This window comes from Bufo gargarizans, chromosome 4 (assembly GCF_014858855.1).
Source record: "Bufo gargarizans isolate SCDJY-AF-19 chromosome 4, ASM1485885v1, whole genome shotgun sequence".
NCBI lineage: Eukaryota > Metazoa > Chordata > Amphibia > Anura > Bufonidae > Bufo > Bufo gargarizans.
This window is the reverse complement of record NC_058083.1, coordinates 54,012,637-54,032,218: the sequence shown is the minus strand read 5'-3', so window position 1 is coordinate 54,032,218 and position 19,582 is coordinate 54,012,637. Positions and strand designations below refer to the sequence as shown.

The following is a 19,582-nucleotide window of genomic DNA, read 5'->3' as shown; positions in this document are numbered from 1 at the left end:
CAAAATCCTATTTTGCAGCTTTATGAAGCCAGAATTCTGGAGAGCACGGCTTGATAAATTCTCCCCTATGTGCCCACCATCTGTTTGAAGGGTAGATAGGACCATTCCTTCGGGCATTGATGTAGAGGTAGTTTTCACATTCAGGCTCTATCGCATCAGGCAGGAACCCTGTAGAGATTTTGTATTGAAGCCCAGAAGCTTCAATATTTGCATTGTCTACTGTTTATAATAATATACCCATGATCTGTTGATGATCAGGTACAAACAACCATTGTTCCCATGTAAACTGCTTTGTCACCTGACAAAAGACCATACGAGAGAACCTCCAGCTACACTTTATAGGATGGACTGTGATATTGTGATATGAATATTATGTAATATTTCAATATTTTCTTCCAGTTAAGAGATATCTCCATGCATCCGAGAAACCACAGCACCGTAACTGAGTTCATTCTTCTTGGACTCTCGAATGACCCCTCAACACAAATCTTACTCTTCCAAATTTTCTTGATAATCTACATGGCCACCTTGGCAGGTAACTTTTTACTGATACTAGCCGTGAGAACAGACGGTCGCCTCCACAATTCCATGTATTTTTTTCTGTCCAGCCTCTCATTTTTGGACATCTGCTATACCTCTATCATAGTACCCAAGATGCTGGTGAACTTTCTTGCATCGAAGAAGACTATTTCTTTCACTGGCTGCGCCCTACAGGTTTATTTTTATCTCTTCCTGGGTGAGACTGAATGTGTCCTTCTGGCCTTCATGGCCTATGATCGGTTTGTTGCTATATGCAACCCTCTACGGTACAATGCAATTATGAACATTGAGGTGTGCACCTGGATGATCGGTGCGTCATGGTCAACCGGATGCATCATCTCATCCATGGACATGTACTTTACTTATCGTTTAACTTATTGCGGTCCAAACGTAATGAACCACTTCTTCTGTGAGGTCCCTTTGTTACTGCAGCTCTCATGTACCGATATCTCAGTCAATAACATTATCAAGCTAGTGGGGGGCACTTCGCTGCTCTGTATCCCTCTTACTTTAATATTGATTTCCTATTTTAAGATCTTTGCTGCCATAGTCAGGATCCACTCTGGAAGATACAAAGCTTTTTCTACTTGTATATCTCACCTAGTGGTGGTGACCATTTTCTATGGGACGGCTATGTTCATGTACATTCGTCCCAAGCACTTAGCCACTGAAGATACAGACAAGTTGGTGGCGGTCTTCTACACAGTGATTACCCCAACATTAAACCCTGTAATCTATAGCCTGAGAAATAAAGATGTACAAAGAGCCATGAGGCGGCTGGTAGGACCTGCTGCTTGTAAACCAAACCGGTGACATGTCAACGAATGTGGAAGAACTTACCATCTTTAGGGGTGACCACATCTATATTTCTGTTGATGTTTAAGGGCTGGCGAAGGCTTAGTATGGTCTTGTTGTGGTCATCAATGAACATAGGAAAAAAAAAACTTTTTCCTTCAGACTCATGACTTTATCTCTTCCATAGTATTACAAGACTTTTGAGTGACCAAAGTGGTCATTCATGCATCCTACATTCTCCTTGTAGTATAGTTCGGCATGCTTTGGACATCACCATGTCTGTAGTCTGAAACCTTGGTCATTGACCGTAGAATAAACGTAAGCGGATGAATAATCTAAACTTTTCATTAGGTCCTATCCTATTTTTGTTACATTTCAATCACCCGCTTATAGTAGAGACCAATGTTGGTCTTATAAAAGAAGCTTCACCCAGTGTATCAATTGAAACCAACTTTCTTCAGACCCTTGATATTAATTCAGAAGAAGAAATTCCACGCTACGGTTAAAACGTTTTTCAGTTTGGATCAGTATTTTATTGAAATCAAACCAAGTTTGGCAAGATGAACAGGGCACTGCATAGACACTCATCATTGTTACCACTGAAAAATGTGAAGTTATTTCTTCCATGATAGATCTTGACCAACGGCCAACAGAGATGGTGAGGATTCATTGTCATCTGTCCACATGCTCCTAGTAATAGCAAAGGAAGTTAAACTTTATGAGCACCTTGTCCTGGAAGAAATTGTAGATAACATTTTAAGGGGTGTTCTGAGATCAGCAAAAATTTGACCAATGAGGGGAAATTACATAAAGTTCTAAAGGACCCATTACTTTCCTGATAAGTCTCACACAGGGCCACATCTGCCAAGCTGCCTCTGAGAGGACGGCAGTTTACAGCAGGGGATGGGATACTCCTATTCCTGACATTCACCCTGATAGGCCGCAGGCCACTAGGCCTCAAGACTTTGAGGTAGTAGAACAGCCTAGGTGGTTGCAAAGACATCATCGCGACCTCCTGAGCTGTGTCTCAGGTGACATGATGACGTGGTCACGAACACCTGCTCAGAGGCCTGTGGCTTGCATAGCAGCAGATGGAGGCATCTATTGAGAGTCAGGTGAGTATTTTCTTTCTTTTCTCTACTGGGGAACTATGGCTGGGGAGGGCTAAAATTGCAGGGGCCACTAAAACTTCAGGGGCATTGCAGGGGGGCTACTGTAAATACTGGGGGCACTACAGGCAGAGCATTATAACAACAGGGGGCACTATAATGGCAGAAAGGCATTATAAATACTAGGGGCATTACAGGGGAAATTTAATTACTGTGGACACTATTAGGGGCATTATGACTAATGAGGGCAGTATTGTAGCATTATAACTATTGAAGACACTACAGGGGACCCTGTAGGGGTGCCCTATAGAGGTGCCCTATGTGTGGCAGGGGGACCTTACTGCTAGTGGGGGTATTATTACCTTATTGTGTGCAATATAGAGGGCAATGCTACTAATGGAGGCACTCTTGGAGAGCATTGTTGCTATTAGGGGCACTATTTCTAATGAATGTACTCTGGGAGATAATTATTACTATTGAGGATCACTATTACAATGAGAGCACAGTGGGAACAGTTTTGGGGGCAGCGGCAGGACACTATTGTTGGGGTACCAGTATGGAGGATTATGGAAAGTGAGTAACCTGTGATTTCTGTGTGGCAAACTCTGCAGATACGAGTTGCACCTAAAGAAGTCATCATGGTGGTCTGGTCAGGATGGAGAAAATGTCTACATCAGAGGAGGAAATATTCCTGGATGTAGTAGGTATGTAGTGCTGCATTGTCCTGTATGTAATGTCCTTCCAAATATGTCTTTAGCAGTAGGCTGGGGGGAAAGATTGGATTGAGAATTTGGCCCAGGGAGGGGGTTGGGGGTGAATACCATTTCATTGTGTGCCTCAGACAGCAGATAATCTAGAATCGGCCCGGTTTGTGTGGCTGCAATGATGATTTGCTTGTCTACTCATGTGGATGCTGCAGCCAATCACTTTCCTCAGTGGTGCAGTAGGGACATGCCATTGATTGGTTTCAGTGGTCACATGGTTAGACAGGCACGTCATTGTTGCAGCACAGTCAACAAAGGCCAGCCACACTAGAACGGGGATGAATTTATTAGGTGAGTGTAATGGCATTTCCCCTCCTTGGCTACATTTTTGCTGATCTCAGAAAATCTCAGGTGTTCAAAACTTTTGTTTCTAGGAGACTCACCCGCCAACTATTGGTGACTACAGATGTTGTGCCAATTACAGTACAGACCAAAAGTTTGGACACACCTTCTCATTCAAAGAGTTTTCTTTATTTTCATGACTATGAAAATTGTAGATTCACACTGAAGGCATCAAAACTATGAATTAACACATGTGGAATTATATACATAACAAAAAAGTGTGAAACAACTGAAAATATGTCATATTCTAGGTTCTTCAAAGTAGCCACCTTTCCCTTTGATTACTGCTTTGCACACTCTTGGCATTCTCTTGATGAGCTTCAAGAGGTAGTCACCTGAAATGGTTTTCACTTCACAGGTGTGCCCTGTCAGGTTTAATAAGTGGGATTTCTTGCCTTAAAAATGGGGTTGGGACCATCAGTTGCGTTGTGGAGAAGTCAGGTGGATACACAGCTGATAGTCCTACTGAATAGACTGTTAGAATTTGTATTATGGCAAGAAAAAAGCAGCTAAGTAAAGAAAAACGAGTGGCCATCATTACTTTAAGAAATGAAGGTCAGTCAGTCCAAAAAATTGGGAAAACTTTGAAAGTGTCCCCAAGTACAGTCACAAAAACCATCAAGCGCTACAAAAAAAAAACTGGCTCACATGCGGACCGCCCCAGGAAAGGAAGACCAAGAGTCACCTCTGCTGCGGAGGATAAGTTCATCCGAGTCACCAGCCTCAGAAATCGCAGGTTAACAGCAGCTCAGATTAGAGACCAGGTCAATGCCACACAGAGTTCTAGCAGCAGACACATCTCTAGAACAACTGTTAAGAGGAGACTGTGTGAATCAGGCCTTCATGGTAGAATATCTGCTAGGAAACCACTGCTAAGGACAGGCAACAAGCAGAAGAGACTTGTTTGGGCTAAAGAACACAAGGAATGGACATTAGACCAGTGGAAATCTGTGCTTTGGTCTGATGAGTCCAAATTTGAGATCTTTGGTTCCAACCACCGTGTCTTTGTGCGATGCAGAAAAGGTGAACAGATGGACTCTACATGCCTTGCTCCCACCGTGAAGCATGGAGGAGGAGGTGTGATGGTGTGGGGGGTGCTTTGCTGGTGACACTGTTGGGGATTTATTCAAAGCTGAAGGCATACTGAACCAACATGGCTACCACAGCATCTTGCAGCGGCATGCTATTCCACCCGGTTTGCGTTTAGTTGGACCATCATTTATTTTTCAACAGGACAATGACCCCAAACACACCTCCAGGCTGTGTAAGGGCTCTTTGACCATGAAGGAGAGTGATGGGGTGCTGCACCAGATGACCTGGCCTCCACAGTCACCGGACCTGAACCCAATCGAGCAGAGTGAAGGCAAAAGGGCCAACAAGTGCTAAGCATCTCTGGGAACTCCTTCAAGACTGTTGGAAGACCATTTCAGGTGACTAACTCTTGAAGCTCATCAAGAGAATGCCAAGAGTGTGCAAAGCAGTAATCAAAGCAAAAGGTGGCTACTTTGAAGAACCTAGAATATGACATATTTTCAGTTGTTTCACACTTTTTTGTTATGTTTATAATTCCACATGTGTTAATTCATAGTTTTGATGCCTTCGGTGTGAATCTACAATGTTCATAGTCATGAAAATAAAGAAAACTCTTTGAATGAGAAGGTGTGTCCAAACTTTTGGTCTGTACTGTACATGTATAGACAGTGTGGTCACCAATAAAGGCAGTCAACGTGGTCAGAGAGAAAGAGGCATTGGAAGACACAATGATGGGGAACAGAGAGTTAATATATATAGTGGTCGGATCAAGAGGTTGTCACTTTAGGAATATATATGTTTCTTTTTTGTCTATTGCTTCACTTTTTGGTGCCAAATAGAAGGAAAAGAGGAAGGGAGAAACTTTTGCTCAACCAGTGTCCCTCATGTTCTTAATGTTTGTCCTAGAGGACATCAAACTCTGAAGGTGCCAGTGCCTTCCTCAGGACATGGTCACCCAGGAGTGCTTTGTGCAAATACAGACGTTTAGGAAGTCATATAGTCCTGACCGAATGTGATGTGTGACCCTTGGATGGAGTCAAGGACCACCATTGAGACCTCCCAATATGTAGGCTTGGCCACCACTGTTATAGATGGAGAGTAAGGGTAATGGGATAAATAATTTTTGGGATAATGGAGAAAAACTTAAATTCTAAAAGACTCGAATCAACATGTTAACTACATGTATGTGAGTATTTCAGGGTCAAATCTGGGTTCCTGGGGCCCACCAGGGGAAATTATTCTTAAGGCCTAACCCCTCAAATAAAGTTATGTCATCAATTAAGGTAAATAGGTTTTGAATCTGAATCAAAGAAATAGACCCTAGTGGCAAGGGACTGGCACCAAAGGCAGCTCCAAATGTGTATTTATTTCTCCTAGATCATTGGAGACCATTTTTGTATTAAAGCCTCAGCTCACTGGAAGATCCTCTCATACTCTGGTGGGCCAGAGTCTGAGCCTGGAATATACAGTGTATATACATATATATATATATTATTTTTTTTTGAAAAATGGGTAGATGGCTTTCTGAATAACATTTTGGGAATCATTCCATCTATACTAGTTCCTGTCGAGAATCTTTAAATTCCTCTTTTTCTGGACTGCACGCCCCTTTCCTGCTAAATCACTTCTCTTCTTACACCAGAATTCCGGCACAACCACAATAATGAATGTGGGCCATTGAGTTTTAGAAAAAAATACCCAGGCTCAGACTGACCCTCAGAGGAACAGGTGAATCCTCCAGTGTACCCCTGCGCAAGGCAGCCCCTAGTCATCCATTATAGATGCACTGGGAGTCTGAGATAACTTCTAGGTACAGAAGCAGGCCAGTATCCTCTTTTCCGAGGGACACGCCTTCTCAAAGTCACCGCAGGGACCTCCATAATCATATTAATATTTGCAAATAGCTGTACATTGGGTCCCCAAAGTGAATTTTACGGGCGGGCCCTAAGCACCCCAGTCCAACACTGAAAATAAAACCTTTCGTATGGGAGCGTCTTATTACTAAAAAATAAAAAGATAAACCATCAGCAACACCCAACTTTACACAAAAATTTCTTCCTGAACATCTTCAGGACCATCTTGGATGTACTTGTGAGCTATATTGAACAATGCTTGGAAAGTGTTAGCTTTTTCTGTGGAAAAAAATTACATTAAAGTATATGAAAACAATGAATAATATAAAATAATTATAATAATATATTAAAGGAACCAGAAGAAGAAGATTGGTTATCCGTTGTTACTAGAGATAAGGTCTGATGCGCACTAACTGGTCGTCAGATTTCATTTGGGTCAGAATAAACTTTGAGTTACTTTGACCCAAATTGAAAGTGCTTTGATTGCTCTGTTGTATATAACACTCTGAGACCTCCTAGGACTAAATCAAACCACTTTCTGCAGTACCCCAGTGAAAGGAGGTATCTGCTGTAGGTTTGTACTGTTGTATTGTTTTGTGATGCTAATGTAATGCACTGTACACCAAGTATGTCTAAGCATGAGACGGGCATGGCCAGAGTTAACCATCCTGACCCAGCCCTCTCTGGAGCTTAGGGTGTGGGCTGGCCCCACCCCCTGGTTTCAGAAGTCAGTCTAGCTGTAGAGAGGGAGGAGGTAGGGAACAATCTCTATGTGCTTCTCTTCTCCAAACTCCAGCTTCAGGCCCTGGAGCCTTCAGCACCTCAACATGCACCAGTAGATAGAAGATCTGAAGGAGGATTTGCATGGCTACAGTGTGAGAGTCAGCAAGGTAACCCAGAATAAAGTGTTCAAGACCCTGCTGCTGTAGGGGGGTAGCATATTAAGACACCTTGTACACCCCAGACTAGTGGACACTACAGCCACTGTTCCCAAATTGTTATTGCTACCCAGAGATCCCAGAAACAGAGATTTTATCGAGAAAAGGACTAATAAGAGGGCGATTGCTGCAACAAACTGCCTGGCCATGCTTAGACGCCTGGGAGGAATTTGCATTGTGTACCGATAACAGCCTAATGTACTCACAGTAAAGAGAGACTATAACACCGCATGCTGGCCATTGCATTTCCATCATGTGTCCTGCCTAGCACCCACATGGACATTAACACCATGGCCACCCCCGAACTACCATCTGGCAAGGAGCCCACAGCTACAGGTAGTCCCCTGCTTTACTGCAATAACCCCATGGAACAACGACCTGAGAGAGGACACCATGACATATCATCATCTTCAGGGCCAGTATCACTTCTATCCTCTGGGGCTCACTGCATTTCAAGCTCTTTAAAGTCAAGACCGAATTAGTATTCTCAGAGTGATAGTGACATAATGGCTATGGGTAAATTGATGGTGGCTAGTAGTGACAAACAGACAGTTTAACCCACATATGTCTAAGTGCCATACATATACAGAGGGAGATAAAAGTTCCTGCAATCAAGCAGGAGCAGGTTAGGTCCCCAGGGAAGCCAGAAGAGAAGACAGAATTGGTTTATTACTGCTTTCACCTTTCCTTGTTGTATAGCGTTTTATGAGCACAATGCTTTGAAAATAGGTACGACCCAAGGTGGCCATATGATCCCCAGGTGTCTCAGGCTTTGGGAGAACTGCAGGGTCTTAGTAGACCCTGATCAGCTCTTTCCTTTGTACACTGTCCCCCCAGGTGGAAAGAGTCCCACAGAGGTCTTTTAATGACTTCTTGGGGAACGTATTATGTGCCAAAAATATGTCAAAAATTAAGTAAAAAAAAATATATTAAAATATATATAACATAAAAAATAAAAAAGCCCATGTAAAACTATACATATTATATATCGAAATGGCCAACACAAAATATGGAGCCCACTTTTAGAATTTAAGAATTTATTTTGGAGTCAGTTTGCATACTTAAAGAAAAAAGAGCTAGAGTTTGAAAAAAAAAATGACTTTTTAAATTTTTTTTGTTTCCCCCAAATACAATAATAATAATAATAAAATGTTAGTCATATAAATAACAAGTTACAACCGCTGTTAAGTCACCACATGCGCTAAATCACAAAAAAGTGTCTGGTCATTAAGGTCTTTTCAGGCCTGGTCATTAAGGGGTTAAAAACATACTACATTGTGAGATTTGTTATCCTTTTTAGAATAAAAATAAATTAAATTGCCCAAAATGTATCCCTTATTGAATACTGTAGTCTGAAATCTACCCACTCACTCATGTGTCCTTTCCCCCGTGCTTTACTCTGTAGTTCTTCCCCAGTAGCAGTGGTGTCCCTCCAATGGAGGCAGCTATGGGGACCGTGGTATGGGGGGTCCACAATGGACCAAGGGCCCCGCCTCCTAACTACATTCAAAACAGGCCCCATCCAGAGTCCCTGTCTTTAGTGAAGAAAGCTAAACTGCACCATCTAGTAAAGAAACTGCACAGAGAACGGTGTATTTCACAGATTAGAAAGAAGCATCTGCCAGGACCTGTGATTATATCATCACAGGTCCCTCAACCCTTCCCCCAACATCATGGAGGAGAACTGCGAGATAAGCTCACCATTGAGACTAGAAGGTAGTGGTAAAAGGAGGTTCTCCCCTTTTCTCTCCATGTGCCTCCTTTCCCTGTTTTTACTAAGAAGTAGTATCGTACCTCATGCCTCATTGATTCTCATACCTCAAAAGTGCCACTTTATATATTGTGCACTGGCCTATGGATACCTCCATTTCTGGGCTGTGGGTCCTCTATCACTGGCCTATGGAACCTCCGATGATAGGCTGTGGGTCCTCTACCACTGGCTTTTGGAACCGCTACTGATGGGTTGTGGGTCCTCTACCACTGGCCTATGGAACCTACACTAATGGGCTGTGGGTCCTCTACCACTGGCCTAGGGAACCTCCACTGATGGGCTGTGGATCCTCTACTAATGGCCTATGGAACCTCCACTGATGGGCTGTGTCACAACCAGACAGCTGAGAAGCTCTGACAGAGGCCTTTCAGAACCTCCTCCTTGACTTTCTTTGTTGTGGTATTCAGTTCCTCACCTCGTTAGCCTCTCTCAGCTGTCATGTGTTGGACTAATTGCTTCTCTTTAAATTCCTCCCCAGAATGCTTTTCTGGGCGGCTTATACTTCTTCCTGGAGTGTGTGTGCATGCTGGTCTTGTTCTCCTGTCTGCTACAAAAGCTAAGTGTTGAACATTTATCTGTTATTTTCTGTTTGCTGGATCCCAGGTGACCCTGACTCCCTCCGTATCTTGTGTAGGGAGCCGGTGGTCGTGTCCCCTCACTATTGTAGGGTGCTCAGGGGTTATATAGTCAAGGTACGTGGATATGCAAACCTCCACCATTCGGATCTTTGCATAGGCTGAGCAGCCAGGGAAAGTGCCAGGTCTTCTGCAGGGGTCTCCCCTTGGTTCCTTAGTTTTTGGATCCAGCAAGTCATTTATGCATGTTGCTTTGCCTTGTTTCCTGTACACCGTCCGTGACATTATAAGCCGCCAAAACTGTCTTAAGCATGGATCCGGTTTCACTTTTGGCTGAACGCTTCCAGGGTCTTTCATTGGAGGTAGCTGATCTCCGTAAGACTTTTTCTCAGCTTCAAGTGACCGGTTCAGCTTGCGTTCATGGAGCTTGTTCTGAGCCTAAGATCTCGCTCCCGGATACGTTCTCCGGGGGTAGTGAGAATTTTGTGCGTTTTAGAGAGGCTTGCAAACTCCATTTTCGCCTTCTTCCCCTTTCCTCTGGAGATGAGGAACGGAGGGTGGGGATCATTATATCGCTGCTCAGAGGTAACGCTCAGTCCTGGGCCTTTTCGCTGCCGGAGGGGGCACGGCCTCTCCGTTCAGTGGATGAATTCTTTTTAGCCCTGGGTCAGATATATGATGATCCAGATCGTATTGCTCTGGCTGAGTCTAGACTACATCTATTATGCCAGGGTAAACAATCCGCAGAAATATACTGCTCAGAATTTCGGAGATGGGCAGCTGAGTATCAGCTTCATTAGTATGGTTGGAATGATGCTGCACTCCGAAGTCAATTTTGCCATGGTCTTTCAGTGGGATTGAAAGATGCATTTGCCTTTCATGAGAGGCCTATTTCTTTGGACTCTGCTATGTCTCAGGCCGTTCGTATTGACAGGCGTCTTAGAGAGAGAGGAGAGATATCCCCTTCCTGTCATACTCAGTCCCAGGACAGTGCAGCGGTCCCATTCTGTGCGCAGGGGTCTCAGTCGCCGTCAGCCCCTTCTGAGCAGGAGCCCATGCAGCTGGGGTTGATTGCTTCTGACAATAGAAGATTCAGCTCGCATGGGAGGGTTTGCTTTTGTTGTGGAGGTATAAATCATTTGGCAAATATTTGTCCCTCTAGGAGATTCAGGCAGTTCTCTGGGTATAATAAAGAAACAAACAGGAAAAAATCTTTTAAAAATGTTCCGTTTGTTACTATTGGCAGGGTTGAGGCGGAAATTGAAGGTTTTCCATTTGCTTGTAGTTCCCGTTTTGTCCTGCCGGCTAGGGTGGCGCTAGAGAGCAAGAATATTTTTTGTGAGATTTTTGTGGATAGTGGAGCAGCGGTCAATCTCATTGATAATCAATTTGCGATAACTCATGGTTTCCAGGTGCGCACTTTGGGAAAGGATATTCCTGTTTTTGCTATCGATTCCGCTCCACTTTCTCAGAAATCATTAAAGGGCATAGTTCACGATATCCGTTTAATTGTGAGTGATGCTCATGTTGAGGATGTGTCATGTTTCGTCCTTAGCGGATTACCTACTCCTCTAGTGTTGGGGCTACCCTGGCTCACTAAACATAACCCCACCATTGATTGGCAAGCGAGGCAAATAAATGGTTGGAGTGACTTTTGCAGAGAGAATTGCCTCATGACATCTGTTTCTGAGGTTTCTACTAAGACTGTACCATCTTTTCTCTCTGAATTTTCGGATGTCTTCTCTGAGAGTGGAGTTCAGGATTTGCCCCCGCACAGGGAGTACGATTGCCCTATTAATCTCATCCCAGACGCCAAGCTGCCTAAATCTCGTTTATACAATCTTTCCCAACCTGAGAGGATCGCTATGCGTGCTTATATCTCTGAGAGTCTGAGAAAAGGACACATACGACCCTCTAAGTCACCTGTTGCCGCTGGTTTTTTCTTTGTTAAGAAAAAAGATGGTTCTTTAAGACCTTGTCTGGATTTCAGGGAGCTGAACAGTATCACAATTCGTGACCCTTATCCGCTTCCTCTGATCCCGGACCTGTTTAACCAGGTTGTTGGGGCTAAAGTCTTTTCCAAATTAGATCTAAGAGGGGCATACAACCTGGTCAGGGTCAGAGAAGGAGACGAATGGAAGACGGCCTTCAATACCCCTAAGGGCCATTTTGAAAATTTGGTTATGCCTTTTGGTTTGATGAATGCCCCAGCCGTTTTTCAGCATTTCGTGAACAGCATTTTTTATCATTTGATGGGAAAATTTGTATTGGTGTATTTGGATGACATTTTGATTTTTTCTCCCGATTTCAAAACTCATAAGGAACATTTACGTCAGGTCTTGCTCATCCTGCGGGAGAATAAATTATATGCGAAACTGGAAAAATGTGTGTTTGCGGTTCCAGAAATTCAATTTCTGGGGTTTCTTCTCTCCGCTTCTGGTTTTCGCATGGACCCCGAGAAGGTCCGCGCTGTGCTTGAGTGGGAGCTTCCTGAGAATCAGAAGGCGCTGATGCGTTTTTTGGGCTTTGCCAATTATTACAGGAAGTTCATTTTGAATTATTCTTCTATTGTTAAACCACTCACTGATATGACCAGAAAGGGGGTAGATTTTTCTTCTTGGTCAGTAGAGGCGCGTAAGGCTTTTTCTGATATCAAGGAGAGTTTTGCTTCCGCTCCCATCTTGGTGCAACCTGATGTTTCTTTACCCTTCATAGTTGAGGTTGATGCTTCTGAGGTGGGCTTGGGGGCGGTCTTGTCTCAGGGTTCCTCTCCTGCCAATTGGCGACCGTGTGCCTTTTTCTCAAGAAAACTCTCCTCCGCAGAGAGAAATTACGATGTGGGAGATAGGGAATTGTTGGCCATCAAGTTGGCTTTTGAGGAATGGCGCCATTGGCTAGAGGGAGCCAGACACCCTATTACCGTATTTACTGACCATAAAAATCTGGCCTACTTGGAGTCAGCCAAGCATCTGAACCCGAGACAGGCCAGATGGTCTTTGTTCTTTTCTAGGTTTAATTTTGTTGTCACGTTCCGCCCTGGAGTTAAGAATGTGAAGGCAGATGCCCTGTCACGTTGTTTTCGGGGAGGCGGGAATTTTGAAGACCCGGGTCCCATTTTGGCTGAAGGTGTGGTGGTCTCTGCTCTTTTTCCTGAATTGGAGGCAGAGGTGCAGGCAGCCCAGTCAGAGGTTCCTGATCTTTGTCCTCCTGGGAGGTTGTTTGTGCCTCTCACTTTAAGACACAAGATTTTTAAAGAACACCACGATACGGTCCTTGCTGGGCACCCGGGGGTAAGAGCCACACTGGATCTCATCGCTCGGAGATTCTGGTGGCCTGCGCTTCGTAAGTCGGTTGAGGGTTTTGTGGCAGCCTGCGAGACTTGCGCTCGTGCCAAAGTCCCTCATTCACGGCCATCAGGTCCTCTCCTTCCCTTAACCATTCCTTCCCGTCCTTGGACACATCTGTCCATGGACTTCATAACGGACCTGCCTCGTTCCTCGGGGAAGACTGTGATTCTGGTGGTGGTGGACCGTTTTAGCAAAATGGTGCATTTCATCCCTTTTCCTGGTTTGCCCAATGCTAAGACGCTGGCGCAGGCATTTATTGATCACATTGTCAAATTGCACGGTATTCCTTCAGACATAGTCTCTGATAGGGGCACGCAGTTTGTTTCCAGATTCTGAAAGGCTTTCTGTTCTCGCTTGGGGGTTCGGTTGTCATTCTCTTCTGCTTTCCACCCGCAGTCGAATGGCCAGACAGAGCGCGTCAATCAGAATCTGGAGACATATCTGCGCTGTTTTGTGGCGGAGAATCAAGAGGATTGGTGTTCTTTTTTGTCCCTTGCTGAGTTTGCTTTAAATAACCGTCGTCAGGAGTCCTCTGATAAGTCACCATTTTTTGGTGCATATGGGTTTCATCCGCAGTTTGGGACTTTCTCGGGAGAGGGGTCTTCTGGTTTACCTGATGAGGACAGATTCTCCTCGTCTTTGTCATCTATTTGGCAAAGGATTCAGGATAATCTAAAGAGCATGAGTGAGAGATATAAGCGTGTGGCAGATAAGAGACGTGTGCTTGGTCCGGACCTGAATGTTGGTGATCTGGTGTGGTTGTCTACCAAGAATATCAAATTGAAGGTTCCCTCCTGGAAGTTGGGTCCTAGGTTTATTGGGCCTTACAAAATCCTGTCTGTCATCAATCCTGTTGCATACCGTCTTGATCTTCCTCAGACTTGGAAGATCCATAATGTTTTTCATAAGTCCTTATTGAAACCTTATGTTCAACCCATTGTACCCTCGCCTTTGCCTCCTCCTCCGATTATGGTTGATGGGAATCTTGAATTTCAGGTCTCTAGGATTGTGGATTCTCGTCTTGTCCGCGGTTCTCTTCAGTACCTTGTTCATTGGGAGGGGTATGGTCCTGAGGAGAGGATGTGGGTCCCAGTGACGGACATTAAGGCCTCTCGTCTCATCAGGGCTTTCCATAGGTCCCATCCTGAGAAGGTGGGTTCTGAGTGTCCGGAGTCCACTCGTAGAGGGAGGGGTACTGTCACAACCAGACAGCTGAGAAGCTCTGACAGAGGCCTTTCAGAACCTCCTCCTTGACTTTCTTTGTTGTGGTATTCAGTTCCTCATCTCGTTAGCCTCTCTCAGCTGTCATGTGTTGGACTAATTGCTTCCCTTTAAATTCCTCCCCAGAATGCTTTTCTGGGCGCCTTATACTTCTTCCTGGAGTGTGTGTGCATGCTGGTCTTGTTCTCCTGTCTGCTACAAAAGCTAAGTGTTGAACATTTATCTGTTATTTTCTGTTTGCTGGATCCCAGGTGACCCTGACTCCCTCCGTATCTTGTGTAGGGAGCCGGTGGTCGTGTCCCCTCACTATTGTAGGGTGCTCAGGGGTTATATAGTCAAGGTACGTGGATATGCAAACCTCCACCATTCGGATCTTTGCATAGGCTGAGCAGCCAGGGAAAGTGCCAGGTCTTCTGCAGGGGTCTCCCCTTGGTTCCTTAGTTTTTGGATCCAGCAAGTCATTTATGCATGTTGCTTTGCCTTGTTTCCTGTACACCGTCCGTGACAGGCTGTTGGTCTTCTACCACTGGCCTAGGGAACCTCCACTGATGGGCTGTGGGTCCTCTACTAATGGCCTATGGAACCTCCACTGATGGGCTGTGAATCCTCTACCACTGGCCTTTGGAACCTCTAGTGATGGGCTGTGGATCCTCTACCACTGGCCTATGGAACATCCACTGATGGGCTGTGGATCCTCTACCACTGGCCTATGGAACCTCCAATGATGGGCTGTGGATCTTCTACTACTGGCCTATGGAACCTGCATTGCTGGGCTGTGGGTCCTCTATCACTGGCCTATGGAACCTCCGGTGATAGGCTGTGGATCCTCTTCCACTGGCCTATGGAACATCCACTGATGGGCTGTGGGTCCTCTACTACTGGCCTATGGAACCTTTGCTGCTGACTTATACGTCCTCTGTCACTGGCACATGGTTCACTTGTTTAGACTCTCATGCAATGATGTCAGTCATAATGATGTCACTTCGCTAGATCCTGACGACTAGCTGAGGTGATGTTTTATCCATAAAAAATCCATGTTCCACAGCAGAGGTTGACCTTCAAGGTCATGTGATGTCACTAAAGATGACATGTCTTTGTGCTACAGTCTAAAAGATAGGGACACACTAAGGCTACTTTTACACTTGCGTTGTGAGTATCCGGCAGGCAGTTCCATCACCGGAACTTCCTGCCGTATCCGGAAATCCGTATGCAAACGGATATCATTTGTAGACGGATCCATCTGACAAATGCATTGAAATTCCAGATCCGTCTCTCCGTGGAAAAAACGGATCCGGTATTTATTTATTTTCGCATTTTTAAAGGTCTGCGCATGAGCAGACCGGGAAACCGGATACGGTTTTCCAGAACACTTAGTACAGGATCCGGCATTAATGCATTTCAATAGGAATTAATGCTGGATCCGGCATTCCGGCAAGTGTTCCGGAATTTTGGCCGGAGAAAATACCGTAAAGGGACTAAACTGAAGACATCCTGATGCATCTTGAACGGAATGCTTTCCATTCAGAATGCATTAGGATAAAACTGAAGCGTTTTTTTTCCGGTATTGAGCCCCTGTGACGTAACTCAATACTGGAAAAGAGTAACGCTAGTGTGAAAGTACCCTAAGGCGAGTAGGGACCAAAGCAAAATTTCCAAATTAAATAACAATTTGAAATGAGGAACTTTGGATTTGAAAACAACTGTTCAGTCACATTTCCCATGCAGTGTGAACAGCCTTATAAGGAAAAACTACAATATGTATCTAAGACCTATGCTTTACTACAGGGGTCAGCAACCTTCGGCACTCCAGCTGTGGTGAAACTACAACTCCCAGGATGCAGGCTTGCTTGGCTGTTCTCAGAACTCCCATAGAAGTAAATGAAGCATGCTGGGAGTCATAGTTTCACCACAGCTGGAGTCCCGGAGGTTGCTGACCCCTACTCTATTAAATACTTACAGGGTGTAAAACCTTATCACAGGGTGTGAACAATTATTTATTTATTTAAGATATATCTTCTGTTGTCCAGTATAAAAAAATTCCTCATGTACGTCTCAAATCAAGGAAATCCATTTTGATAGAAGGAAAAGATACAAAATCAATGTAGATGTAGTCGTAGTCAGAATGTAAGCCTTGTCCCCAGTTCACATGTTGGACAACAGTGAAGATTTGCAGCTTATGCTTAACATAAGAGTCAGTCTATGAACAGGAGAATTTATTGTGCACCTATTTGAAACATAGCCTTAGCCTGAGCTCCTTCATAACCATTCTAATGAGTCCTATAATGGCTGCATGGTCTTCTTCTGTGAAAGACATTTGACCAATTTTGCACCAAGATATGAAATACAAGGTTGTTGTGGTGCAGAAGATGATGCCATCATTGATTGCCTTTTCTATATTACTTCTAAAGTAGTATTTCATAATGGAGTGGACAAGATAATTGTGGGTTATTCTGCTGCAGTCTCCTTATAATTTGCAGACCACCTCCAAGGAACCTATGGAAAGTTAAGCAAAGAATAGCAATCTACATCTCTCTGAGGCTTGGATGGATATTGGGAGCCATAACACATTCCAACACTTCATTGTTCTTGGCTTGTCAACCAATCAAAGTACATAAGCCCTACTGTTCTCTTTGTTCCAGATGTTTTTTTATATGACTACTTTGACCAGAAACGTCCTTAGTTAATGGTGGACAAATGTCTACACAACTGTATGTAGTTCTTCCTTGCCATTGTCTCTTTCCTGTCCATGCTGAATAGTGATAGACGAACATCTGCCGGGACGGTGCAAATGTTCGAGAACCGCAAGTTCGAAGCGGGTCCCATTCATTTTAATGGCAGGTGAACCTGAAAAACCTTCAGCTGATATTTGCAGCCAAGAAATAATTACTAGAAGTGCACAAATAGTCCCACAACATGGACAGTGTCATACCAGATGTATTATTCGAATTTGCAATCTCCATTCATAATTTTTTTCAATGCGAAATATCAGCAATATAATTTTTCACGTACACGCATGCGCAAAATAGGCGCGACCTACTACAGCAACTGTTTCCACCAGACCCAAGTTGGATGCGATTAGAAAAGATGCTTGCCAACAATTTTCGCGGCAATGAGGAAGAGATGAGCGGCAGGGGTAACATTGGAAATCACGATAATTCTCTAATATTTGACATATATTCATTAAAATATTCTCGAATGCGCGTATTCGCTATCACTATCGTGATATTCGCATTATGCTCATTTTCATGTGTATTATGAGCGGGCCTTAGCGTGCGTGATGACGTTTTTCAAACATTGCAAAAGTTGGAAGATTGGTAAATGGTGGCCAACAGATTCAGCGAAAAAGAGCAGGAACTCCTGATAACTGTAAGTTACATTCCATATTTAGTGTGTTTGTCATTTAACCGTTTCTCTCTTTCTCCCTTTCTTTCTTTTCCACCTCTCATCTTTTCTCTTCCTTCTTCATATCATTATTTTTCTCATTCTTCTTCAACTCTTTCCTCTTCCAGGACTTTATTCCATTTTCAGCATTGTTTGTCTGTCCATTTCTTTTCCTTCTTCATCCAAAAACATTAGAATTTTCATTAGTCATTTACTAATTGCTGTTATAATGTATTATCTTCTATAAAACCTTCTATTTTTCTGATTCTTTCTCTTTCTCCATTCCTTCATAGCACAAGCCTACAGTATTTAGGATCTTCTGACTTCTTCTTCTTACTCAGAGAGGTCATTCCTATGTTAGGCTGGTACCAGACAAGGACTTTCTAATGCATCAATAGAAATGAACATTGGGTTGTACATCATTTTAGTTTGTCTGCTAAAGCGATGTGTGAGACCGGTATCTCCAACCATAGTTATGGGAGAGCGTGTAGCTTTTTTGATGCGAGTTGCATTTGACTACATCATTTCTGTTTCAATAGTTTTTATTGGTTTAGTATCAATAAAAGATACTAGAGGACAATAAAATGCAGTTCCACCTGCTAAACATTGCATTGTCTTTACAGCATGAGACAAACTATTGATAATATTATTATAGTAAAGACTCATTATCAAGATAGTTAACAGTTTCCTTAAATATACCTTATTCTAGTCTATATGGTTTGTTATGAATGAGGGATGATAAAATTCCCAAAGAGGAAAATACAGTATGACAGCGAACTAAAAAAAAAGAAGAAAATATATATAAACATGAAAAAAGAAAAGAACATTTATAATGTAAAGAAGTGGTATGTGAAAAACTATGAGGTCAAAAAGGACAATGGAATAAAACTGGGCCAAAGTCAATAGTGCAACTTGATAATTAGGAATAGCACAACCACAGGCATAGCAGCCATAGGAACCTCGCTGAAGCCCAGACACTGAGAATGGCAGGTAACTGCAGATATAGAAGTATAGTAACTTCTATGGGGCCCTGATGATGAAGGGACCCATTTAAGTGCAGAGACTGAGTGGGCAGGTAACTATAACTATATCAGCCATAGTATCTTCTAAAGGGCCCAAAGACTAGGGGGTGGGGTGGCAACTACATCTATTGAAGCCATAGCAATGTCTGAGGGGGCCAGGTAGCTGAGAATTATTGAATCAGTGATTGGTAGGATAAAGCACCCAAGAGGACCACATTATGAACCTTACTCAAAAAGGAAAAGTCTTCAACTTTGGAGGAAGACCCATCTCTTTCTCATTGAGGCTTTTTCACATGGATTTTGGAAACCACAGTTCCTTCACACATTTCATTCTTCTTGGACTTTCGACGAATCCACACATACAAATTGCATTGTTTTGCTTTTTCCTCATGGTCTATATGACCACACTGACTGGGAATGTCCTTCTGGTAGTATCAGTGAGAGTGGACAGACATCTACACAACTCAATGTACTTTTTTCTCACTAATTTGTCCTTTCTGGACATCATCAAATCGTCGGTCATTCTTCCGAATATGCTGATGAACATTATCACTTCCAACAAAAATATTTCCTACATAGGGTGTCTCCTTCAGGTTTACTTCTTCCTTCTGTTGGCTGAGACGGAGTGTATCATGTTGGCTTTCATGGCTTATGACCGCTACGTTGCCATCTGTAACCCCTTACAGTACCATGTGGTCATGAACACCATGTCTTGCATCAGGATGATCAGCATCTCCTGGATGATCGGCAGCATTATATCCTGTGTTGATATATATTTTATGTCTCAGTTGAGGTTCTGTGGACGCACCACCATTGACCACTTCTGCTGTGAAGCTTCAGCATTACTACAATTATCCTGCAATTATAGGCCAGCTGACAGCAGTTTAATGGT

General features: G+C 43.6%; 1 protein-coding gene across 1 annotated transcript; it reads left to right on the top strand.

The window, feature by feature from the left end:
• The first annotated feature begins 414 nt into the window (after positions 1–414).
• LOC122935183 (olfactory receptor 2D3-like) lies at positions 415–1,353 on the top strand. The gene has a single exon (XM_044290948.1). The coding sequence runs from the start codon at positions 415–417 to the stop codon at positions 1,351–1,353; it is 939 nt and encodes a 312-aa protein (XP_044146883.1).
• Positions 1,354–19,582: the final 18,229 nt, after the last annotated feature.

Coding starts and splice junctions, on each gene's coding strand:
- LOC122935183 (XM_044290948.1), top strand. CDS start 415: ATGCATCCGAGAAACCACAGCACCGTAACTGAGTTCATTCTTCTTGGA.